A 25588-nucleotide genomic window follows, 5' to 3' on the forward strand; every position below is an offset into this window, starting at 1 on the left:
TTGATTTTAAAAACATTTATACAATATTAAAATAAGAATTAAGACCACAAGCCTCCCTCCTTCAGCTCGTACATGAACGTGTCATCGCGAAGGCTGCGGTCTCCCGGTAAACTGCTGCCTTCAGCAGTGAAATACACTTGGGAAAAAAAAAAAAAAAAGAAAAAAAAAAATATATATATATACATATATAAGGCAAAGGCGAAAATGGAGGAAGTGGAGATTTCCACAGCACTGGAAAACTGAAGTTCACGATGCATGTTTAGATGAGCGTTTAAAGCTATTAATTATTCACGTTTACTCAATGTTCATGCGTCGCACGTTTCTCTTCAATAATATTAACAAAAACCATTGACAGTTTTACCGAAAACGCCCCCAGCACAGCGGACTACATTTTCCCCACCTGTTTTAACCATCAGATTATGACACAACACAGTAATACAGCTACACAAAGTTTTTTCCGAGGGTGCCGTGAAGGCAGCCAATGAAACTACGCACACATAGAGCAGAGCACACGCCCCCTCCCTCCCCGCCCGATAGGCTCCGCTATCTTTAGCCCAGCTCCGGCTTACTGTGCGCAGTGTCAACTCTCTGCTTGCCGGCGTGCCCCGCGCTGCTTATCGCTCTTTTTCGTGTTTGTCCGCGCCGCCGTGACGCTTTGGTTAAGCAAAGACCAACAAACAAATACGTAAAAACGTCAAACAAAAAGGAATGGGGGAATGACAACATCCCAAGTCACCCCGCGCGGTTCTCGGTCTCGTGAACTCCCCCAAGGATGCTGCCGCTTTCCAGCCCAAGGAGCGGACGCCAGCCCGGGGCCTGGCCGCCGCCGCCGCTTCTGCTGTCCGCCGCGGTCCTCCTCTGCGTCGTCTCCCTCGGTGCCGGCCTGCCAGGTAAACACACACACACACACACACACACACTGTCACCAGATAAACCAATTGTCCTCAATACCTTAAACTCATTTTCAAAGAGCCCGGGGCTGTCTGTCTGTTTGTTAAAGCATCTTTAACAAGCCTGAAGGCGCAGGCCGTTTATCCCGGGACACCTGACACCGCCGTTTTTATTTGATTGTGGGATAAAAAAACAAAAAAAACAATGAAATCTGCTTTAGACAGGTTAAACAGGAATTGTAGGCCTTCGCCTCTGAGTGAGTAAGGGGAGCACAAGAAAACACAATGGTGAAAACAACAACCAAAAAATTCCTTCCATGTCAGGTTTCCCTGTCTATTTCCTCCTGTCGACTGAAAGGCATTTTACTTTAATGAACTGATAGTGGGAGCGTTTGTGACACGAAGAAGGCAGAATTGCAGTTTCTTTTGAAATGATTATTCAGAATAAATCAGAAAAATGACAACTGCCTGTCACAGTGAAGTTAGTACAATGCTCAAATACATAAACTGAGCAATAGGCACACAAGTCAAATGATATAAACAAATAGATCAAGCAACTGCTTATATTTAGTATGTAAACTGTGTACATGCGACTGGACAATACATACAATACAATACATATTTTTTCAATGGAATAAATGGATTTTGTGAAAGGTGGAAGTTGGTCCTTGTGTGCGTGTCACAATGATGGCCGCTGCTGATGTTAGCAGGGGAGATAATCTTAGTCTCAGAAACCCTGTGGGAGAACCAACAGATGGACAATTGCATGCTATCTTCAGCTTTTATCTGGTAGAGAGAGAAAGAGAGGCAGACAAAACAGGCATTGAACATTTACATTTACAACATGTCACAGATGTTTGTGAATTTATAGATTTTATCATTTAGAAGTTTACTTCAACCCACTGAAATCTGAATGAAATCTAAAGAGCGTGACGTCATTGTTGCCTGTGTACAGCAAAGAGGATGGAAAGGCTATGATCCTGTGTTTCTCCCCTCAATAGGGCAAATAAAAAAAAAATCCCCTTTCATCTAAAATCTGTGGAAACAAAAGTGTGACACAAAAAGACAGCGGTAGTTTAGCTGATGTGGAGAAACTTTTCCAGTGTCAGAATAAAATAATCATCATTTTGTACAAACTGTGGACAGACCAGGGCGTTGGTGCACTGCAATCTGTAATCTCTTGTTTTTTCACACTCAGAAAAAAGTGGTTTCATTGTGTTTTTTTTTCCTACTCCAATGGGACTTGATTTAAGCACGACACCTGTTACACCAGAATGCAGCCTGTTCATTGCAGCATGTGACAATATGTCAGTGTGGGTTATAGTTTGCATATGTTGTGTGGACATCACAAGTTCAGGCAGAGTAAGATATAATTTTTTCCAAGCTGATGTGAAATGAGGAGGACTTGCATCACTCTTGCATAATGTCGCTGTACAGCAGTGTTGCTGTGATCACATCTAAACCACCGTGCTTTAAAGGACATTAAAAAGGATTAAATATATTGGATGCATCTATCAAACTTCAAAAAGCACATGCATTATAGCAGTGAGTCAGCTTTCGGCAGGATTTCGCTGGAGTGTGATAACAGAATGAAGTGCATAGCAATCAGGTGTTTGACACAGTGAACATCATCACATCATGTGTGAATATACCGAAAGCTTTCACAGAACACTGTGTTCTGGGGATGGAAGTAATCCAAAATCTCCATAAACCCAATCAATTACATAAACCATGTCTAGTCTGTTGGCCAAGATACAGAATTAATTATTTTAGCATGCAGAATTTGTGGTCCAGTCCAAGTTCAGCAGGATCATTTTGAATTGGAAGCGCCAGAAAAGTAACTTATTTTATTTAATTAAACCATTTGCCTGCTCTTTGTAGTTTGAAAATTTTCATTAGCATATTCTAATTCAGCCTTATCATTGTTGTGCTGCCACGTTAAACCCCAGGTTCGTCAGTCACCAAGCCACGCATCGACTTGATGTCAGTGTTATTCAGAGCCAACTCTGGCCTTTCCTTCTACCAGGATTAAACCATAATGATTCATATCTTTGGTGTCACGCTCCATCTCAACACGCACACTGGGCTACTGGCCTCAGTGGTTTTCAATCACCCTTTTTTTGCCCTGCAGCAAAATCACCTGGCTGTCATCTGCATTGTAGTGGGGGATTTACAGCAGTGAAAACTAAGGTGGAATGATACCTGCACTCCGCCAGAGCCCAAACACACCACTGACTCAAAGACCAGCTTCATATGTAATGATTACTTTCCTCGTATGACCAGGGATTAGAAGACCATATGGGACAGACTGTACTGTCTTTTGGATTCCAATAAAAAAATTATCCTTGGACTAATGAGAGCCGTCAGATTGAAATGGACTTAAACGGTGCGCTGTCCAGATCTGTCAATAATATTTACATCACCTCTGAAAGCATTTGATGGAAAATCACAAAATTTCTGTAGGCTGACTAGTTGATAAGCTGCAGTGTCATGACCCAGCAAGAGGAAATTGCTGGAAAAAAATCTGGCTGGAATGAGGAACAAGTCAGTGCTTATCTAAAGCCCTAAAGGAATTGTTTTCTAAAAATATACAACGTGAAGTGCTACAAAAGTTCTTCAGTAATACTCAATCAAATTAATACCTTCCACACATACCTTATTATGTTTTACCTTACATTTGAAAAAAAAAAAAAAAAGGGATCTGAACTCTGCATCATTTCCAGGAGGTAATTTAGAAAATGCAATTTTGAGCTAGCATGTGGTATGGTTTCAAATAGACTTGTAACATTGCCTGTGTGGTCTTTAAGGTGGTTTGGCAACCATTGCTTTATGAGTGGTGGTTACCATCATATTGAAATTACATAATAGCCAATAAAGACATATTGACTTGTCTCATTGTGTTCGCTGGTGTCTCAGTTTAAAGAGACAGATAAAGCCAAGGCTTGCTGTGGTGGCTTCTTGTAGCCCAATATTAGGCTTTATAAATTGAGAGTGTACTGAAAATAAACTAGAAAAATAGTGTGAAATCTAGTAAAAATTTGAGGTAAAAATAAATATGATATTATTACATTACATATTACATTTCTAGAAATACTCAATGCATGAATAAACTAATAAACTAATAAAAAAAAAAATTCTGTGCCACCCTGAACTGAATCAGCTAAAGGCCAACAAAGAAAATGACCCTGAGCAAATCGAGCAGCATTTATGTGCCACTAACTTGTCGCCTTTGTATGAATCCTGTCAGCCTTTCTTCTGTATGCTGAGGGATATGCTTCTCTGCACCACTCTCATTATAATGCCACAGTAATTATCCCTCATGTAATGGGTCAGACCTGCCATTGTCTGATGACATAAGTTCTCTGTACCCTGACAGAGTACAAATGACAGATGCAGGAGAGATATAGCGTTATAGATAAAGATAGAGATATAGAAAAAGAATCACAACACAAATGAAGACTCCACCAAGGAAGACATTCTTCACATTTTTTTGTTGTATTTCCGTTTCATCTTTGTCTTTCAGTAGTCACAAAACCACAAGTGTATTTCCTGCCTCAGGATGATCGTGTCTATTCATGTGTGCATGTGCTTGCAAATGTGTTTAATAGGTACTAAGTTATGCCCCATTTTACACCAAGTGGGGTCAAAAAATGCTGCACACGTAGGAGCCATTGAATCTGAATATGAGAATTCCACCACCTACGTTATCTGTAACTGATAACAGTTTCCAGACAGTTATGGGTATCTGAATTGGGCCAATGTCTCTCTGAAGCTGACTTCTGAGAATACAATCTAGGTTAATGATCCACTTCTTTCCTGTTACCTGGTTAAGTGTCAGATTTGGTGATTTTCTATCTTTGACAGTTGACTTTGAAACCTTGTCTCCATTGTCAGCTTATAGCTTTGCTTGGAAGCTTTTTAATGCCCTGGCTACACAAAGTAAATGCTGTTTCAAGATGTAGCTACTTGGACTCGATACAAAATGTGTTATCATTATTTTGATGATCCCACATAGATTCTTAAAATCTAAAGATCATACTTCAGCCTTAAACGGATACTGCATCTTGTGTATCTACCATAGTTAGCTTGTTGTAAATGGTTTCATTAAAGCTACATAATGTGTGATTACCATATGCGCAAAATTGTTATTTGAAATTAAATGTAAACTAGACAATAGCTGCTATGTTAGGCACCTACATATTAGATCCTCTGTCTCTCCTACTGCAATTTCACATTCCAGTATCAATAGTAATTGAAACATTTCGGGAAAATCAATTGAGCACAAGTATTCAAATAAAGTAAGTACACAAGATTTCCTTGTTTGGTTGATTGCTGAGTTTGACATTTGAAACTGAGCCAAGATGGACAAACAGAGTATCATGGCTGCACAAGAAGTCATGGAAATGCACGTTAACCATGTGGGAAAGAACACTTGTTGTGTATCAAGTGAAGAGTGCTCATTGGCTCTTTAATATTTCTTCTTGATTTGGCTTGCTTCCTGTCCTGTATCAGTGGGTCAGGAAATGCACACAATGGGAATGTATGACCCTCCTGGCCTGCGCACTTCCTACCTCTCCGAAGCCTTTCTCTCATGCACATGCGCATTCAAACGCTACACGGTGTGTGATATTTGATGTGTCGGAACATCCTGCAGCAACACAGGTTAATGGTGACGTGACACAGTGCGTGCCTGTAAGTGTGGGTGTTTACCAGGCTGTGTGGGAATGCCTCTGTTTGCCTCTCTGCTCTTCCAGGCAGAGCTGCTGCTGAAGACACAGGCTGGCAACAGCAGCAGCTGATCTTTAGGAAAGTCATTTTTCACTCAATCCAAGGACTACTTTCTGAGTCCCTTGGTTGCATAACGATTTTTCACACCTCTTCTGCTTTCACAGATACCAAACAACCTCATACATGACAGGAACAAGTCTGTTTCCTCTGTGTCCATCTCCAAATTTCTCTGTTGTTTCCTGGCTCATTGTTTTCTGTCTGTTGTGTCTTCCCTTGTCTCCTTTGATTGAAATGTCTAATTAGCAACAGCGCTGTGTGGGAGGCTTATCGATTGAAGGCCACATCCTATGGTGGCTTCACTTTCACTTCTCTGACTCCTCTGTTATACTGCTAAATAGATTTGAGCTGCTTTGTTGTCTGGTCATCATGATTCGTATCTTTTAATTATTCCAACATTTTGAGAAAGAGAGCTGTGACGTAAATGCCAGTAAGATTGGTAAAATAATGCTAATTAAGTCTCCTTCCAACCGACTGGTTCCCTTTGCCTCTTCAAATTATAAGACATGATTTTCATGACGGCTGCTGATTAACAGTAATAAGTGCAGTTTTTAATTTTGCTTCAGTTTTTCCCCGACTTTAACACTTATCCTTTTTTCTTTTTTGGTAGTTTCTGTTTCTCATCGACCCACACATTTATAATGGGGCACACATGCACATACATTAAGTCCGTGTGTGTCTCCGTATGTGTGGCCACAAGTGTGTGAGGAGAATAAATATTTGCATTCATGTGACTGCATTGGGTTCCACCACAATAACTTCCAACGTGATGAATAACGGATGAAGTACTGACCAAAGTTGTTGAAATTCAAACTGCTTTGTTATAATCAACACTGCAGTGCGGATATTTTATGCAATAGAAAGACCCTGATATTTCCCTTTCATAACAGGGATTAAATGCCTTTTTGTTTTGTCTTGGACACCGGTAATGGTGTTATGTGCCACGAAAAGTAAAATCATATCTTTTGTTGTGTATGGTGGCTTGGACAAATACGACATGTAATTCAGCAACACAAACGGACTTTTGCTGTAGTTGCACCATTAATTTAACATGATATTGCATTGTAGATTATATCTAGATGACTGACATTTCATTGATGGCATATTTGAACATACTGTTTTGTGTTATGTGTGACTAAAGGAATTTCCCAGCTTATTTTTCCATAGCTGAATGTGACTAAATTCTACTTCGATAGACACATTTTCTTAAAAGACATGATTCTGGCAAAGAGCTTCTTTCGTTTCAACACATTTCATTGTAAAGAATATTTCAAGTATGGAAGGAACTACATATAAGTTTTGCTATCACTACATTAGAATTTACAGTTGAGAACAAATGTGAGTTCATTATCAAACTTAATCTACTTATTGAGAGCTGTGTCCAGAACCAAAGTTGTCATTATCATGTCTTTTGCTTCGTTCTTTTGTACAGTTGTTAATACAGAAATATCTGTATTTTAAATTAAGTTTGATGACCATTTGATTCCCATTAATGTGCACACATACAAACATACTGGCACAAAATGCATAATACATTGTGTCTACTCCTCACAATTAGGGAAACGGCCATGGAGTTTTGTAATGTGAATGATTTGCTTTCGTGCACGAGTGCAGTCGTTTGCAGTTGACATTCACCTACGCAGCCCGCGGTCCTGACGGAGTGAAAGAGTAATGAAAATAGTACGAGTTGTCCATTGCTGCATGCACATGTACACGTACACAGTCTCTAGTAACAGGTATTTTCTCTCTCTAAGGTCGAAGGGTTGAGTGAAATCAATGAGGACATGTGGGAAATTCGACAAAGGTTTGAAATCTGGGAGGGGGGGTGAAAAGGAAGACACGTGGAAGATAAAAATAGAAGCTGAGACAACCAAGTCACAGGGATGTTGAATATATCGAAAAAAGGGCTGAGCAGGTGATGCAATAATTAAACTTAAAAAGTGACCGTGGGAGCAAAGAGGGAGCGTGACTATCAAGAAGCAGCAATGACTTAAGGCCTAAGTGGAGTGTTCCACTTTAGTTTTGTGGCACAAAGTAAAACATTTCATTTTCTGCCTACAGGTGCAACAGTGAATTGGTTTCCATACAGATGTCTCACAAAACATAGAAATGCTCATGATCTTCCCACACTCAGACAGAAAAACAAAGCTTCTCCGGTTACACATGCATCACTCTGCTGCTCTCTCCTTGAGGCGTCAAACCAGTCAGTGACATTAGAAGGGGACTTGCGGGTCCTTCTCCCAAAGGTGTAATTGGAATGTGTTGACTTGGTGAAATGTTTGTGTGTTTGCAAGGCTGTTTACCTACGTTAGTACAAGCATGTTTTTTCATCTGTGGTGTCTCTCTGGTGGTGAAACTTTCACTTTTATTGTTGTTGTTTAAAGTATTTTTATTTATTTATTTTTTTTAGGTTTAACTGTTGTTAAACAACAAAAATGCACTAACCCACACCCACTTCCACAAAAATAAAACCCATGTGTACAAGAAACAAATTGGATGTATGGATGTCTTCATTTTGAAATTTGCTGAGAACTGCATTTATGTTGTGGATGTATGGCATCCAGATCTACTGCCACTTTGTTTAACATGTTCTTTAGCAGTTTGAGTAAATCCACAACACAGCCACACAGAATTTTAAAATATTTGCTATTTAATTCTGTTTTATGGACTACTAGTTTCATATTCTTGGTAGTGTGTGGGGATGAATTGCGTATAAAATATTTTCATTAATAGAAAATGGGCCTGCACACGTGTAAAAAAACAAAAACCCAAAAACTCCAATCTTCTGTCCCTCCTCTACTGTAGCTGCCCTTCATCTCTTCATCTTCCCTGATATTATAGGCCTTGTTGCCATGGAGGCCATTTCTCCTCCAGCACTCCCTGTGTAATTTCCCCTTCTTATGCAGCAACTGAAAAAGGACTGTGATGCAATGATGGGAGTCTGTTGCAAAATACAAAAAAAATACTTTCATCTTTCATAGGTTCTTAACCTGAATTCTTTTATACAATAAGCCTTTTTTCAGCTCATTGAAAAACATTAAACTATACATTATCTCAAAAGTATTTATCAGGGCAAAAACTCGTTATCCCCCACACTGTTGACAGCAAGTCAAAAGTGTGATGAGCCAAATGTTTCTTCAATTAGGGGAATAAGAGAAGAGGATTGCACTAAAGTCACTGTTTCCAAAAACTAAAGATCAGGTCCAAAAGCTCGGCGTGTTGATAGACTCAGAGCTGACCTTTTGGAGGTCATATTAATTTAGTCTTCTCAGTTCAAAAACACATCCAAAGTCAGTGTTTTTATCCAAAACTCATCCATGCTTTCATCTCCAGTAGACTTGACTACTGTAACAGTCTTCCAACTGGACTCCTCCCAAAATACATTAAACAGCAGCAGGTCATTCAGTGCTGTAACTCTCAACCTTTTTTGGTCATTCCCCACTTGGAACAAGTATGGATTTCCAAGCCCCACTTGAACCAGTCGCCCCAACAAAAATCTTGACAAACTACATTTAATTTTATAAAACAACACCAAGTAAAAAAAAAAAGAAAAAAAGAGTGCAGTTGCAACTTATCTTGAATCTAAGACAAAAAGTACAGTAGTCAAATAATGTCAAATAATGAAAATAGTGTTTAATTTGCAATCTGTGCAAAAAAAAAACTGTGAGAGCTTTCCCTCTATTAGTGGCCACAATGTGCCTGTTTTGCCCCACATATCCTCTCAAAACGGGGTTTCAGGCATGGAACTGCAAGTCTCAAGATATGTATTTCTTTCAGAGAAGCAACAGTCTGTCTTGTATGTTTGTTTGTGTGTGTGTGTGATGGTGCTGGCTCTTTTGTGGTCCGCATCACAAATTTGTCCATGTTGCTCACGGCTACCTGTTACCTTGTTATCCCACTGCAATTAACATCCCGACATCAATCATTGTTTTCGCACTTTAGTCCCAGGTTACATTTTTCTCCCAGTCTCCTAATGCTCATTAATAATTTTATCCATTAATTATTACTTTGTTTGTGTGTGGGTGTTTTGTTTAGAGTGATTTATCTCTATTGTCAGTAAAGAAAAGCATTTACAGTAAGATAGGCATGAAATTGATCATTTCCTCCCGTTTGTCACGCCCCACCTGTCATGTCTCCGTTCCCCATCAGTGGGTTGTGCGCCACACTTTGAGAAGCACTGCTGTAAGTCATGTTTTGGCCAGAACGAATAGACCTGAGCACAATAGTCCAATTCTGAAGTCTGAAGCTCCCAGTCATCGATAGAATAGATTTTAAAGTTCAGCTACAGTTCTACAAATCATTGAATGGTTTAGGTCCAGAATACATGGATGGCATGATGATGGAAAATAAACTCAGTTGGGCTCAGACATCATCTGATTGTGGTCAGATAGTGCAGCCCATAGCTCAAAGCAGATACAATGAAGCAGCTTTTAGTTGTAATGTTGCACACAACTGGAACAAACTGCCAACAAAACATAAATCAGCTCCAAAAGTGAACATTCTTTAATGCAGGTAAAGAGCATTTTCATGTGACCTCTTTTCATGTGGTTGTGATTGAGCACCTTTAATGCACTTTAGAACTGAATCTTTCATTTGCACTGTTTATCCTTTTCATGATTTTAATGCAAATCATTATTTTATGTTGCACTCATATTTAATGCTCTAAATTAGTCTAGCTTGTTACATTTTTTATATTCTTTTTCTCCTATTTTTCTTTTTCTTTTACTTTTTTCTTCACATTCTAATTGTAGATAATCCATTTCTAATTGTTTGTTTTTATGTAAAGCACATTGAGCTGCCCCTTGGTATGAAATGTGATATAAAAATAAATCTGCCATGCCTTGCGTGCCTCACAAATACTGGGTTCATCTATTCTCTTCCCACCTGTTACCACTTTGTGTCTATCATCACCCAGTGTGCTGTTCATCTGGTCTGATCTGAAGAACCTGTGGGCTCAGTATCTGCTATGATAGCATTGCGTGTGGTTTACCTGCCTTCTCCTGCTGCTTTCTGGCCCACTTCTATCTATGTGATATATTTGTATGTATTTTGGTGTGTGCCTGCAGCTACAGTTTGTGGGCTCCGGTTTAATGTAAACTGGCCATAATCAGGTCAAGAGATCATCTCACCTGATTGTGGGTAGATCTGTGAGCAGCTGTAACTCACATTTCACCCTTGCCTCTAATTCTAAAAAGGTGGAGCTCACCAAAGATTTATCAAACTGTACTTTTCTTGCTGTACAAACATTTTTGTCCTATCAAACAAACCTTCCCTTTATGGGAGGCTTGATAAGGTTACTGCAAAAGCTAAATGAAGTGTATGAAAACTGAAACTGTTCTAAGGCAGAGACTATTTCTGAATGGAGCTTAAGAGCCAACACATCCATCAATCATAGCATTGGTTACTAGAGTGATGCATCTGTAATTCAGAAGTTTTTCTACCGCTTCTTTACTCAAAAAAAATCTTCATGTAACTCTCTTGAAATAACAAGAATAATAAATACACAGCTCCCCCATAACACCAAATGCAGCTTAGAATGTTTTACAATAAAAGTTAATAAAAGTTACTTACTAATACAACTGTTGATGTCCTGTTCTCTCCAACTCACTCCCAGCTGGCAGGAAATGCCCCCACCTCATAGATTGTGCCAAAGAGGGTCGCCACTTCTGCTGCATGGAAAGGAGGAGGCATCATCAGCACGGTATGAAGACAAAGATCTATGTATATCATCATGCACATATGCTCACAAATGGCTTACCAAGTAACTTCACATGAGTGTAATGGAAGGATGTCCCACGACGTATTTCTTTCATCTTTCATGTTTTTTCATCAGTGAATGGAGTTTTTTACTTAGTTCAATCAGGATTAATGACCATACACTCTTATATATCAGACTGTCAGCAGGAGAATGAAAGTCTTTGAAAGCTGATATTTTCACAGGATTTGGCTAAGCAGTCGCTCAAAACACTGACAGTGCCAGTTTGCCCCACATGGGCATTTTTCACTGTTTCTGATATTGACTGCATCACATTTGAGTACACTTCAAGACCAAAATGGAACAGCAGGTTATGCTCACCCTCAGATCCCGGAAACAACCAGTGTAGGGTTTATATGAGAGGTGATATAACTGCTCCTCTGTAGTTCACAGTGAATTATTAGGGTGTATGTATATGGGACTGACTGACCTACCCACTCATTCTCTCTCTGGTCCTATGCTTAGATTTTCACATCACATATGTTCTTTGTTTAGGTTTCTTTTCTCGTAGTCGATCTTTGTATCTTGTTGTCATCATCTCTCTTCCCCTCCACTCTCTTCTTTCGATTGACTATTGATTCTGTTCTTTCCCTCTGCTATCAGTCTTAGCTTGATGCCTTTATCCCTTCTTCCGTGTTCAGGATTTCATGTCTCTTTCCTTTTATTTGGTGCAGCTCTCTTCCCTCTGACCTTGTTATGGTCTTTGCTCCGCCTCCTCTTCTCCCATCATGGTGTGGTGCAGTCTCATCCTCTTTGTTTGTTAATCCGCCCCTGCGCCTGCTGTGTCTGCAACATACCCACACACACACGGCACCCACGTACTGCCAGTTTTAATCACTTAGATGACATGCATCCCCCCCCCCCCACCTTTGCCCTTCATCTCCCTCATAGAGTCGAATTCCACTCAATGCAAGAGCCAAGCTGCAAAAATAGATTTAGTTTTTCTGATTTACACGCACCAGCATGGCACTGCTTGTACAAGCACCATTTTTCAAAAGGGTGCTCCAGCAATTAGAGGGAGACATTTAAACTTGCTTGCCTCTGCTCGAAATGTGTGTGTGTGTGTGTTTGTGACTCTTTATATTCATGCTTGTTGGTGGGCATGTGCACGTTCTCTGCAGCATTAATAATTCAGATGGGTCTGTGGCAGGAGAGGACACAGTACAAACTTGGCTCAAATTATTGGCAGGAGCACCAGAGAGGAAAGTAAACATGAGAAGCATGAGGAAACGAGGGGATGAACAAGGGAGAAAGTTAACTATTCATGTGATGATCTTTAATCCAACTTTTGGACTTCATATTGATACTTTTATGTTATCTGTATGCATTTTTCACCATGATGACTATGAGTGACATATTTGATGCTGTTGTGTGCTTATGTCATGTGGTGAATCCAGTTGATGGCAGGCCTCAGCTAAAACCACTATTGGTTACATAATCTCCAAAGAGACTCCAGAATACAGTGATCCGCATGATAACTGACACAGACAGGCACGCATACATCAAATTTAGTAACGCAGCCTAGTTACTAAAATTAAATGATTACAATTTCAAACCCATAAATATACTGTCATTTTTTAAAATATGAAAACACATTTTAGAGACAGCAGTTTTGTCACATGATGAGCCTTCATGTCAAATAAATGTCAGTTAATTTAGCCTTCCCCTTCTCTCCTTCTGTGCTTCTTTTATCTCATTCACACACATAAATTAAAGATCATAACTAAACTAATTAATTTCGATTATTCTCTATATTCAGTTTCTTTACTTCAGATTCAGATTTCGTGCTCAGTGTACTTATAGTGGTAGGGTGTACTTATGACACTGAGGCCATCAAGTTGATCCAGGATACCACAGTCGTCCTCACCTAGATTGGTTCCTCCTCCAATCCAATTTTCTAGGTGCGTGCGGAAATACAGGGTTTTTAATCGTTTTTATGGCACAGTGAAGTTTTACTCTACTAACTAAAGTGGTGGAGCTTGTGTAATTTCGTGGGTTTTCAGATGAGAGTGTGTAGCAGGTGAACAAGTGTGGCAAGCAAAAGTAGGACCAGCTTGTGTTTGACATAGAGGTGTGCACTGCCATTGGTAAACATACAATATGACTTGAAGCCATATCCTTCGTTCAGAAGAAGCACTAACACACGTTGTATTTTTTACTGTATGCAATTAATTGGTGTTTGTGCTAAAGGCAGATTTGTCACACTGTAGCGATTGTTTTATCTGGGTTGTCTTTCTGTCCTCCTGTAGCTTTCTTTCTTTCTTTTACATCCACATATATAGAATAACTTAAATGTCCACTGCTCATTTTCCCCCTTTTGTTGATAAACGTTTACATTATGCAATAGAGCAGTCAATTAAAAAGCCCCAAGACACTCTGGAGGCAAAACAGACAAAATATCCCACAGTAAGGCTCTTCTGGCATGAGAATAGATCATTAAACTCATGACGAACCAAACAATAAGTTGGTTACTTCACTAACAGTCATATATTAAAGTTTTGCAGCCTTTCACTTATATAATGAATGAATCACCCTCAGCAGCACATTTACTGAGGACTGTTTACAATTTTACACCAGTAAGAGTCACAGGTAATAGTCTTAACAGTCACCTTTATTGAAACATTGAGTATTTAAATTGATATTTGTTTCTTAATAAATATCAATGAAACTTTTTCACTTCATAGTGCCTGACCATTTGACACCAACAGCTGACTTCATGCCTAAAGGCAAAAAAAAAGAGTAAAACATTTACAATGTTTTATTGCAGACAATTTTTCTTTCACTCTGATAAAGGTAGGTGGGCTTGTTTATTGAAGGTAACTGCCTCTGGTTAGTGATTTATAACTGTGCACTCAGCTGGGAATAACTTTTTACAGCATGTGGGTGGGTGACTCGCTGCCAAATTATGAGTAGCACTAACCTTCCAACTTAGGTTTTATTGGCAAAATGACATTTTAACTGGATGACACTCCCTTATGTGAAACCAGTAAAATAATAAAGTAGATATGAAGCCACGTTTCTTCTCGTTTGACTCATTGGCCATTTCTTCAATACTGAAAACTGTACTTGAATTGGGGGGAAAAAAGCAGTTCCTGCTTCAACTAGACTAAGTAGTAGCTCTGCATGTATTAGATTCCCCACTAGAGGGCAGCAGGATACACTGAGCATAAGTAAATGGTTACGAATGGAGCTGTGGAAAGCCTCAGGAGGAGCCTTAAAATCTTAACCATGGAAAAACTAACTAGGTTTGTAGTTTGGAAATGGGACAGTACTCTGCCATTGAATGACGGGTTGTTTGACAGTTCATCAGTCATACAACACATATCTAGTTGAATTAGTCTTTACTTTGGACTCTTGACAACTTGTGGTGATTTGACAAGTCAAAGACTAAACAAATTTCTTAAAATTCTCCAAATGGTAATCAACAGATAACTTATTATCTTTGTAATTCCTGATCTAATGCCAAGTGACATCATTGTAGAGTGATGAGCTCATGATCCCCTTTTCTCCTGAGCTCCTCAGAGCTCCGGTTTTTCTTTTTTGCCATTTGAGTCTCTGTACAACCTGGTGTGGTGTTAGGGAGGATGAAATGTGAATCGTTTGAAGTGGGAAAAGAGAGTGTGTGTAACTGAAAATCCCCGTTTAGCTGTTAGTGTTTGTTTGTTGTACTCAACTACCTCCCGGGTGCCTCTCAAGAGGTTATGGGTCATTATCAGGACAGTGGCAAAACTCTCTTACTCAAGAAAAGGTGTATGTGCTTAGCCAGTGTTTGACAAACCACACACAATTGCCACTTTTTTAGCTGAAATATCAACTTTGGCTAAATATTGTCATTCATTTTTATCTAATTTCCAGTATATTTATATAGATTCAAAAAAAAAAACAATAAGCTACTTATCTTTTTTCAGTCTTCTCTCAAATTTGAAGATATTTTAAAAAATTTTCTGCCAAGCACTGGGCCACAGTTGGAGTGCTCAGCCACCTGCAAAGTGCAGATGGTGCATCCCGCCTCCACAGACACCTGCTATGGAGTACACTAAATGGCCATTAGTGGAGGGGGGCACGAAAATAACAAAGCAGGCAGTGAAAGTGCTGGCATGTCTTATCATACACATTAGCTCAGCCAGATGGCCAGCCTTCTGGAGTGAAAAGGAACTGCAATCATGAAAAGTGTAGTGGATGGTCATCATAATTTCTAACAACACATTTGTTTCGATAGATACACTGGCATCTGCCATTTACACTTTCATATTGACCTCAAAGTTCCACACATCTGGTGTACATATTGGGCCAGACTTGAATGAATCACAGGATGATCTCAGACATTAAGCCTTCTCTGGAGATCAATTCTTAGCTACTTTTCTAATATGTCTGACTGCCTCGCCAGCTTTAAGTGCAAATACCTGTAATTTGATATTTGATATATTGCAGGGTAACTTTACAGAGGGAAACAAAACTTTGATCACCTCCATTAGCAGCAAGCTATGGGAGCCATTGTAAATGTAGCAACTCAAGCCCGGTGAGGCAGAGGTTTGGCTGATTGCTCTTGCCCCCTGCAGTGCCCCCCCCCCCTGCCACACACACACAACGGCTCTGGTCTCTTTGGAGACATCAACAGTACAGCAGGAATGTGACTCACTGTCTCGCCTTAAGGGCTGTTAACAACAGTTTAGTATTGTCTCCTTTTTTTACCAATCCATAAACAAACAAGACACAAGGGCACACTCCCTGTCTATCACTGCAGAGGCCAGGTCCTGAAAAACACTTGCAAAGATTAGGAAATGCTCTCTGCGCATGTTCAATCCAAATGCATGCGTTCTCTGCCTCTCTATTTCACACAAGAATAGTTCACATTACCTCCTGTCGCATAGAAGCTATAAATAGATTTTTCTAGCTATAGATAAAAAGAAAATCTGATAAAATTCATCTATTTTAATGTTTTAATCATTTCAGTAATTTTTAGAGCAAAAATATCACAAATGATGGGGTTCCAGTTTTTCTCTTGGGAAGATTGTCTTAAGGCTGAACAATGAATAGAAAAAATAATTGTTGATGTTTAAAAAAATGCAGTTTCTGCAAAGGCTTATCAATTAATCTTGTGCATTTCTTTTTACAGGAACCTACCACCCCGAGCTAGATGAAGAGATCGATTATCTTCAGTCTGTCATCAAAAAACAGGAAGTCTCTGATATCAAACAGCAAAATAGACCATGTAAGAACCCTGAAAACAGCATGAAGTCAAAAAAATATCTGGAGGAAGAAGCCTTTCATGTATAGAAAGTATGTTCATTGCAAGTTCCAGCATTCTTAATGTCTTTCTCACTCTTTCAGTTGTCGCCACCTCCCAAGCAGATGTCCAAAAAGGCATGACAAATGCTTACAAACACAGACAGAAAAGCCAGCCTCACCCCTTATCTGGAAGCCTGCATGCTTCCACTACCACCCCTGGCCCAACAGGGACTGCCCTCCCAAACACAATGACAACAAAGCCTAGGAATACTGAAGCTGACGGCAGAGCTGGTCCTATAGTTGCTCCAGTGCCCAGGAATGACAGAATTATTGTCAGTGAGTATGAATCTTATGTCCTCATCACAGCAAATGTAAGGTCATTCAAAATGCTGGTGCAAGATACTGATATAAACAGACCATTTGTGCAAATTCAAGCTGATTAGATTTGGTGTTTACTGCCTGGATGTTCACCAGTGATGTTTTCCTATAGTCCCAATAGAACAGTTATGCCCTGACAGCCCACTGCACATAAAGACATTGCTTTAATGTGGCTTCATTTCCCAGTAATATTAATTACTCATTGCTTATTCTTTTTATTTCTCTGTTTTTCTGTCTTTTTTTTATCAACATGCAGTCATAATCTCACTGTGTGTGGCAGTGGGTGCTATAGCAGTGATCCTGGCAACTGCCTGTTTCATCAAGTAAGTCTAAACACATAAAGGAAAGCAAGAGGAAGATACATTTTGAGTATAATACATAGGGAAAATCATATATTTTTTTAGGGTCGTTGATAAACAAGAGCCTCTTAATAAAACAAGAAATATAGCTAATTTTATATGTGATTGGAAAACAAATGTAAGATGGTGTCATAATAATCAAATCCAGACAGTATGTGGTGCATACTTTAAGTGAAATCATTATGAACAGTAACTATTCTAATTACACCACCAATTCACAGACCGCAGGGCTAGCCTTTAAAATTCTCCTCGAAAGGTGCTATTGATAAATATATATACTTACATAGTAGGTCATATTCTACCATCATAATTCGTCGCTCATGCAATGAAACCTAACTGCTATTAGATATTCGGCTACTTTTTAATTGGTGTTAGCTATTTGTGCTCAAAGTTTTACTAATCTATTCTTGCTGAGTGTACTCTTTTTGTAAAACCAAATATTTTTTTATGCTTGCTGTGTATATATCGTCTGTGCCTTGAAGTTAAAAGATGTTTTAAAGCCAGAAGCAGCACAACATCTTGCCTGAGACTCACACTTATGATGGCTCCCTACAGATTGCAGAATGAATCACATCTAGCTCAGAAGGTAGACTACCCTGCCTTTAGAGGACAAGGAGCATCTGCTGCCTCAGCCACTGGTGCCGTGGTGAGCCCATACTTCCTCCAAACATCCATTGTTATCGGATGTCTTTCTCACTCGACTTTTGCAATATTCACAACATCTACATTTGATGTCTGTTATTTTGTCATTGAGCATTTCATGAAGCACACTTTCTCCCACAGATGGGAGACAAGACTCTGGCCCAAAGTGCTCAAATGTATCACTATCAACATCAGAAACAACAAATGCTGTCAATGGGAAAGTATGTTTCTTCACCTTCACTTGAAACCAATTTTAACCACATCCTTTGAACTTTTGTGACTGCATCTTAACTCGCACATTACTTTCCTCTGCAGCCATAAACCCGAACAGAAAATAAATGACACCGAGGTCACATCAGATGAAGAAGAAGTAGGAGGGGACTTCACAGTATATGAGTGCCCCGGATTAGCACCGGTTGGTAGAAACACACACACACACAGCCATGCGTGTACAAAAATAATCCTTTCTAGTGTTTGTTTTATATCTGAATTCATTTTGCCTCCTTTACAGACTGGAGAGATGGAAGTAAAGAACCCTCTATTTGATGACTCTACTCTACAGTTTCAGGGCAATCCCAAATGAATGCTGAACACAACTCAACACAAGACACACACAGACATACACGGACATACAAGCCATGTCTCAGTAAAACACCACCTGATCTTGGTAACAGTTGAAATCATGAAAATGATTGTTTTCTGGTAGCCCCCTTACTTTTTTTGCCATTCAGTTATTGTTCATAAATGCATGGGACCCCGGGAAGAGTAGTCAGTTGCACTGCTTTTGACTAATAGGGCTCTAACTAAGAAAATACAAAATACATACTATGTCTGTCCCAGCTCAGCTTTTAATGTTACAAACCTTTGTTTGATTCCTTTTTAATTTATTTCCCTGACTGTTTTGGACCATGGCTGTCTTTTAAAATATGGTTTTCAGAGTCCTTGTGAATTTAATGTTTTTTCCTGTCTGAATGTTAAAGTCTTCTCACCATGTAGCTTTTGTTACTTCCCCTCATTTCTTCAGCTATTTCCAAAGAATGTGATACTGTGTCAAAAGACATACACACACAAACTCTTGTATGTTGTCATGCAGAGCCAGTTGCAAAACTGCTTTTTCAACAAATACCTAGGAAATATTTAAAAGCAGAGCTCTCTGATATCTCTGTGACAACACTTAACACAACACAGGGTTTACCATTGAAAATGTTACCAGTTGTGTTACTAATTTTATGTTTTGTCATATAAGCTGCACCTAAAGATTTTAAGTTTATAGAATATAAATATATACCTGGAAATGAATTACTCAATGATGTTTGTTTGCATGGTTTACTGTACTGTGTTTGAATCATGGCAATGCTTTGATGGGTTACTCTTCCTCCTGTATGTATGCTGTTGCTGGAGGAGGAATGTACAGTAATGGTGACTTAACACTTGAATGAAATTTTGGAGACAAACTATATTGGTGGATGTCTAGGTGGTAAATATCACTATCTTGTATTGTCATTCTTTCTTTGGTCCTCGTGTCAGTCCCAAGTTATCTTCGTGCTGCAAAATGTACATACAAAGTGTGAAAGTGTTCACCTTTTATAGCTATTTGTACATGCAGACCAAGGAATTAAAAAGTTTTTACCACATGTGAGGATTACTTTGTTTTGCCTTTTCTTTGTGTGATTTTCATTGTATGGATCCAATAGAGTCAGAAGACCTTTAATGTATTATATAGTGATAATGCGGAACAGACCAGAAGCGAAATAGAAGGTTTTATCTGTGCAGAAAACGTTGTTCAAACGCACAAAACTCTTACATCAACACAGGTAATACAAAGGCACCATAGAGTCATTTAGGTATTTTCACTCTCAGGAACTGCCATCACATCCTCCCTTCACTATGCAAAGATGCATTCTGCTACCTTTTAACATGGTTTTCACACAGATGACTACACTTTTACAGCACGGTGGGCTTTGCAGAGTTTGCATGTTCTTCCCAGGCCTGCGTGAGTTTCTTCTGGGTACTCCAGTTTCCTCCCACCGTCCAAAGTCATGTTTGGGTTAATTGGTGACTCTAAAGTGTGAGTGGTTGTTAGTCTCTGTGTGTTGGCCCTTTGATGGACTGGCGACCTGTCCAGGGCGTACCCCGCCCTCACCCAGTGTGACCTGGGATTGGCTCCAGCACCCCCTGCAACCCGGAAACGGATAAGCGGTTGAATGAAAGACTACACTTGGCAAAAGTACATATGTCAGGGGTCGTGGCAAAGAGAAAGCTTTCATATCTTTGGTCGGTATGTGTATAGTTATCTGTTTACGGGTGTTGGGGAGGGGATAAGTCAGTCTCTTTTGCCCACTGAGCCACATGCCATGGGCCATTAAATTCTTTGTGCTGTTGGACAGTAGATGGAAGGCAGCTATTGGCCGCTCAGATGAAAACCTGTGTGGGTGGAGAGTCTGTGAAGGTGGGTGTCAAAGGCAGGGCCATTAAGAAAATCAAAAAGCCATCAGACTTGTTTGTGGGGGATGATTACACTGCTCGACAGGAGGGATGGTGTCATGTTATCAACCCATAACTTGTAACTGAGATTTCTGACATTTTACAGAATTTGGTAACCATTTCCCAGCAAGGCTACAACCACAGGAACCACTGAATGAAACTGTGAATTTGTGGTGACAACTGCATTCAAACCAATGTTTCATTTCCAGAAATGCATATACAGACATGAACTAACCTGTACGCCCTCAAATGAAAACTGAAACAATGGATAAATAATTATACAAAAAAGAGAAAAATAAATGCAACCGAAATTCATTCATCCCTGTTCATACCAATGACAGACTTCAGTGAAACGTTAAATCATTACTTTATAGATTTAGAACATGGTTGTGTTTTTCACACAACACATCTGTAACCTGCCCGGTGCTGATCTGAAACAGGTTTCATGTTATCAGCACCTCTCAACCACACATGTATCGCTGTTCCCCTAATATAGAAAGAGGCAGAAGTCTGCCGCTGGTTGCAGATGAGGGTTGCTTTCCCTTCACTTGTTTGACTGGTTGCACTCTGCTTTCCCAACAGGACTTCCTTTATCTCAAACTTTCCTCCTTTCTCTGCTTGACTGGACCTGCCCTGCAAGTAGCAAGCAGACCTAAGAGGTGTCTTGAAGAGGCCACTTAAGAAGCACTAAAGACAAGATCTGAGGCATCTGGGAGGGGTGTTCAACTAAGTCCTTGGAAACTCCCCTCACACATCTCTTCCTCACTGTACCAAGCTATTCAACACGGTTTCCCCCTCCCTCCCTCCCCTTGGACGCCCTGAGAGCGCTGTGTTCTGCTGTCCCTTTCTCTCTGAAGCACTGCCTAAAGTCTACTATCTCTCTTGCTGTCTGTCTTTTGCATGACAATCATACTCCCAAGTCCATGGCCCAGGACAATGCTTGTATAGTTGGGGTTTGATGTCTTTAAAGCTATTGACCAAGCTCCTGTGGTCTCCCCAGAGCTTTCCTCATCGTGGATTTGTATCTGTGAGGACAGAGACTGCTGATCTGCAGCTTATGGTGAATGATGTGATGATTTTTTGAGAAGAAATTCAGCCTAAGCTCAGCTCAGACAAGAAGTTACAGATGCACTAGGATTAGATATCTCGACATAGATACCTTTGTTTTCATATTTTCATTCCACTTCCTCATACGTAATTTATTCATCTAAGCCCCTTCTGGTGAGTAATCAAACAGCAAAATGTGCAAAAGGGAAAGTCAGACACAACTCCATTGCAAAAAGCCAGAGGGCCGAAATAATGGAGAAACTTAATTCTACAAAATAGGCCCACAAGAAAAATCTGTATCTGCGCTGACACATTCCTTGATAACAAACATGCAGGAGATATTCATACAACGCTTGGTCATTGCACCTGCAGACGACACCACGGTACTCAGATCTGGCTTGGACCTTTAGGAGATTTAAAGCTGGAGGTCTTGGCCCTCGGTGAACCCCCGAACCTGCAGACCAGAGTGAAACTTCTGTCTGGTCTTCTTTTGAGAGGAAGGGGGGAGGTGGGTGTGGGGCGGAATCAAAGGGTTGAGACTTATTGTTTCAATCTGAAAAGGAGCTAATGGTCGACCATCGCAACTCGGGATCTGAAATCCACGGGGTGCCCCGGGGCCAGCTCGTACAATGACACCCCCCATTTCCCTCCCCGCAGTGCGTCTTCCTGCCGCAATCTGCGGCCAACGACTCGCGCTGGGGGAGCGCATCTGCACCGGTGAATCGGCCATCCAGGCCTTTGAATGGCCACCGATCAGGGATGAATGGCTTCAGCAGAAGGAGTTCATCTGAATCCTGTTGGTGGCCCTATTATCTAACAGCAAGTTTTTTTTTTTTTATTTGTCTTTTGTCTATTATTTTTATGAAATTACAACAACAAACAACTCGGTATTAAAAAATAAAAAATAAAACTAAAAATCTGACACCATCCTTCATGGGTTTAAATGTCTCCGCGTGTATTCCATGCTTTCTAAATAGCCTTTCCTTTACAGTATGAGTTGGCCAACTCACGAGCTGTAAAATATCCTTAACACCCTAAATAAATTAACCTGCTTATCACACCGTGCCTATTAAACGTTAGGGGTTGAAATGAATGCGACAGAGATTTTCATGTCAAAGCCATGTCCTTAGAGATGAATGATTTAAACAAACCCCGCTTTATAATTCATGTATAAGGTGAGCAACTTACAGCAGTGTTACAGTATGTTTCCAACAGCTGTGACCCGTGCCTACTCCCCAATGTAAATATGCTTTTTAATGTGACATAAACCTGTTGAATTGTTAATGTTCTTCAGAGTAAAGGGTTCATCTCACTTAAAAGCAGAAAATATAGCTGATCCAAAAAAAAAAAAAAAAAAAGAAGGCAAGAAAGTAAAAGAGCTCAAAGTTGATGTGAAAACACGCCTACTTCTCTGGGGGGAATCAAGGTCATTCACAAACTCTCCATCAGCTGTGCGCAATTGTGTGCGCCAGCCAATGGGCGCAGAGAAAAGGCGCTCCCAACAGCAGCAGCTGTGATTAGGAAAAGCTGCGGGGTCTTGGCAGGAGCGGAGTATTTGAGCTTGAAGGTGAGCTGGGTGGCTGGTGCTAACACCGGGACTTCATGGAACAGGCCATTGGCGTATTATGTTGAGCCCAAGCGGTAGCTGCTCCGGCCTACATTTCTGCACCAACGCGGACCCTGACCGGACAGGATCTGGGCTGTCTCCGGAGACCGTCGCCTCCTCTTATGTCTTTTTGGTCTTTGCGTCAGCTTGAAACGGATGCGCCACTTTAAAATCAGCCACCACTAACTTTTGTTTTCCTCGGAAATTTCGGAGTCGTGGAAGATGTCTGAAAGGTCGCAGAGTCCAGAGTGCCAAAGCAGGCCTTACGACTTCAGTCGGGCCAACCCCTGCACGCAGGTTTTGGGTCAGGATGGTTTGGGCAGCGCTGCGTCATTCCAGCTCCCTCACGGTGTCCTGCCAGACCCGGGCCTCCTCTACAACAAGTCCGCCTACAGTGGCATCACCTCGGCCTCTGCGCAGACCTTCTTCCCCTTCCCTTCCGTGGCCGGTGACTACAGGGGATCCGACCTGCAGGCTGGAGAGTTTGGGCAACCCAAGCACTGGTATCCATTTGCTGCGCCCGAGTACACCGGCCAGGTACCCGGCGTAACTGCGGCTACCCAGCCTACAAACCTGAGCCCCCCAATAGCCGAGACCCGGGAGCAAATCAAGTTGCCTGAGATAAAGACTGAGAAGGACACCGGCGACGACTACTCCGCGGAGATGAAGGCTCAGCAGTACCCGACCCCGCCGGCCTCAGCCGCCATGCCCCATGGGGTCTTCTACCCGGCGGCCTGGAACCCGTCCTTCTGGCCGGGGATCGCCCACATCACTCCGCCGGGTGGCAGCAACCAAAACCCCTCAGCATCCTCTGCATCGTCGCCATCCATGTCCCCTTCGCCCCCGAGCAACGGACTTCCAGCAAATGCGTTTTTCGGCGTGAACGCCACCCAAGCTGTGGCCGGGCCTCAGAGCCAGAACCCGGCCGCCTCCACCCGGAGCAGCGGATCCTCCAGCGGCGGCTGCAGCGACTCGGAGGAGGTGAGCTCAGCCACTTAAATGGTGTCTGCAATGGAAATCTCTTAAAGCCCATGCCAAATTGTTTATGTGGTTGTCCTGTCACACAGGAGAACCTTTCCACCGAGGAGCTGGAACAGTTTGCTAAGGAACTAAAACACAAACGCATTACTCTGGGTTTCACCCAGGCTGATGTTGGCCTTGCCCTGGGAAACCTCTATGGTGAGTCCTGACTGGTGACTGTTTATTATGGTGTATCACCTCAGTCCAGAGTTGAGAAGTTATGTTGTGTGTTTTCTCTTTCTTTTTCTTTTTTTTTTGTTTCTGTGCATGCTTGCAGGCAAGATGTTCAGCCAAACCACTATTTGTCGCTTTGAGGCCCTGCAGCTGAGCTTTAAGAACATGTGCAAGCTGAAGCCTCTTCTTCAGAGATGGCTGAATGAGGCCGAGACCTCGGAGAATCCACAGGATGTAAGTCTGCGGCTCTGACATCTGCCAGCTAGTTTACAAGACAACAGATGATCACTGACATCAGTTGGTCTTTTCAGGTCAAGCCAACTTCCTGCTGGGCTGTAGCTTTCTGTACCATCACATGCCGTCTAGTGGGAATAATTTGGGTTTTTCGCAATTGTGCAAAACTGTGGTTGAACTTTGAGCTCCTTACTAAAGTTCAGTGATACACATCCTCATGGGTGGTTTGTCACGCTGCAATGTCCAGAATACGCATCCTCATGAGCCAAGATGTATTTGACAATGTTTGCATATTTCTAATTTTACAGATGTACAAGATTGAGAGGGTCTTTGTTGACACCAGAAAGAGGAAGAGGAGGACCAGTCTGGAGGGTGCGGTGCGCTCTGCTCTGGAATCATACTTCATCAAGTGCCCCAAACCCAACACCCAAGAGATCACGCACATCTCAGATGACCTGGGCTTGGAGAGAGATGTAAGGACTGGAATGGAACAGTTTGTTTTTTGTTGGTGGTGGTTGTTGTGGTGTGTGTGGGTTTTTTTTTTTTTTTTTTTTTTTTTTTGGGTCCCGCAATGATGCCTGTCTGCTTGGTCTCGTTTTGAAATAATGAAATGGTGTCCTTGGCAGGTGGTACGTGTTTGGTTCTGCAATCGAAGACAGAAAGGGAAGCGCCTGGCTTTGCCGCTGGATGAGGAGTGTGATGGGCAGTATTATGAGCAGAGCCCTTCTCCACTGAACATGGCTCCCTCCCCCATTCCCAGTCAGAGCTATCCTGCTTCCAGCTACCCTGGAGCCCCTCCTCCCTCACTGTACATGCCCCCACTTCATCGGCCTGAAGTCCTGAAACAAGCTCTACACCCAGGACTTGTTAGTCACCTGACTGGATAAACGTGCTTGGGTACTCCCAGGCATGTCCACAGGTTACCTCTCTATCATCCCCATTCAGCTGGAGATGAGCCTCTCAATCTCAAACACACGATTGGCTG

General features: G+C 41.2%; 2 protein-coding genes across 2 annotated transcripts; both read left to right on the forward strand.

The window, feature by feature from the left end:
- Positions 1-558: 558 nt before the first annotated feature.
- On the forward strand, positions 559-19680 carry npdc1a (neural proliferation, differentiation and control, 1a). The gene is made up of 9 exons (XM_029515943.1): positions 559-890; positions 11290-11376; positions 16547-16642; positions 16762-16995; positions 17294-17360; positions 17952-18042; positions 18180-18259; positions 18354-18453; positions 18550-19680. Exons 1-9 carry the CDS (start codon positions 773-775, stop codon positions 18619-18621), a joined length of 945 nt encoding a protein of 314 aa, XP_029371803.1. The 5' UTR covers positions 559-772; the 3' UTR covers positions 18622-19680.
- Positions 19681-23397: 3717 nt separating this feature from the next.
- pou5f3 (POU domain, class 5, transcription factor 3) lies at positions 23398-25490 on the forward strand. The gene is made up of 5 exons (XM_029516146.1): positions 23398-24156; positions 24243-24354; positions 24473-24603; positions 24912-25076; positions 25230-25490. Exons 1-5 carry the CDS (start codon positions 23398-23400, stop codon positions 25488-25490), a joined length of 1428 nt encoding a protein of 475 aa, XP_029372006.1.
- Positions 25491-25588: the final 98 nt, after the last annotated feature.

This window comes from Echeneis naucrates, chromosome 12 (genome assembly GCF_900963305.1).
Source record: "Echeneis naucrates chromosome 12, fEcheNa1.1, whole genome shotgun sequence".
In the NCBI taxonomy this organism is placed as follows: Eukaryota; Metazoa; Chordata; class Actinopteri; order Carangiformes; family Echeneidae; genus Echeneis; species Echeneis naucrates.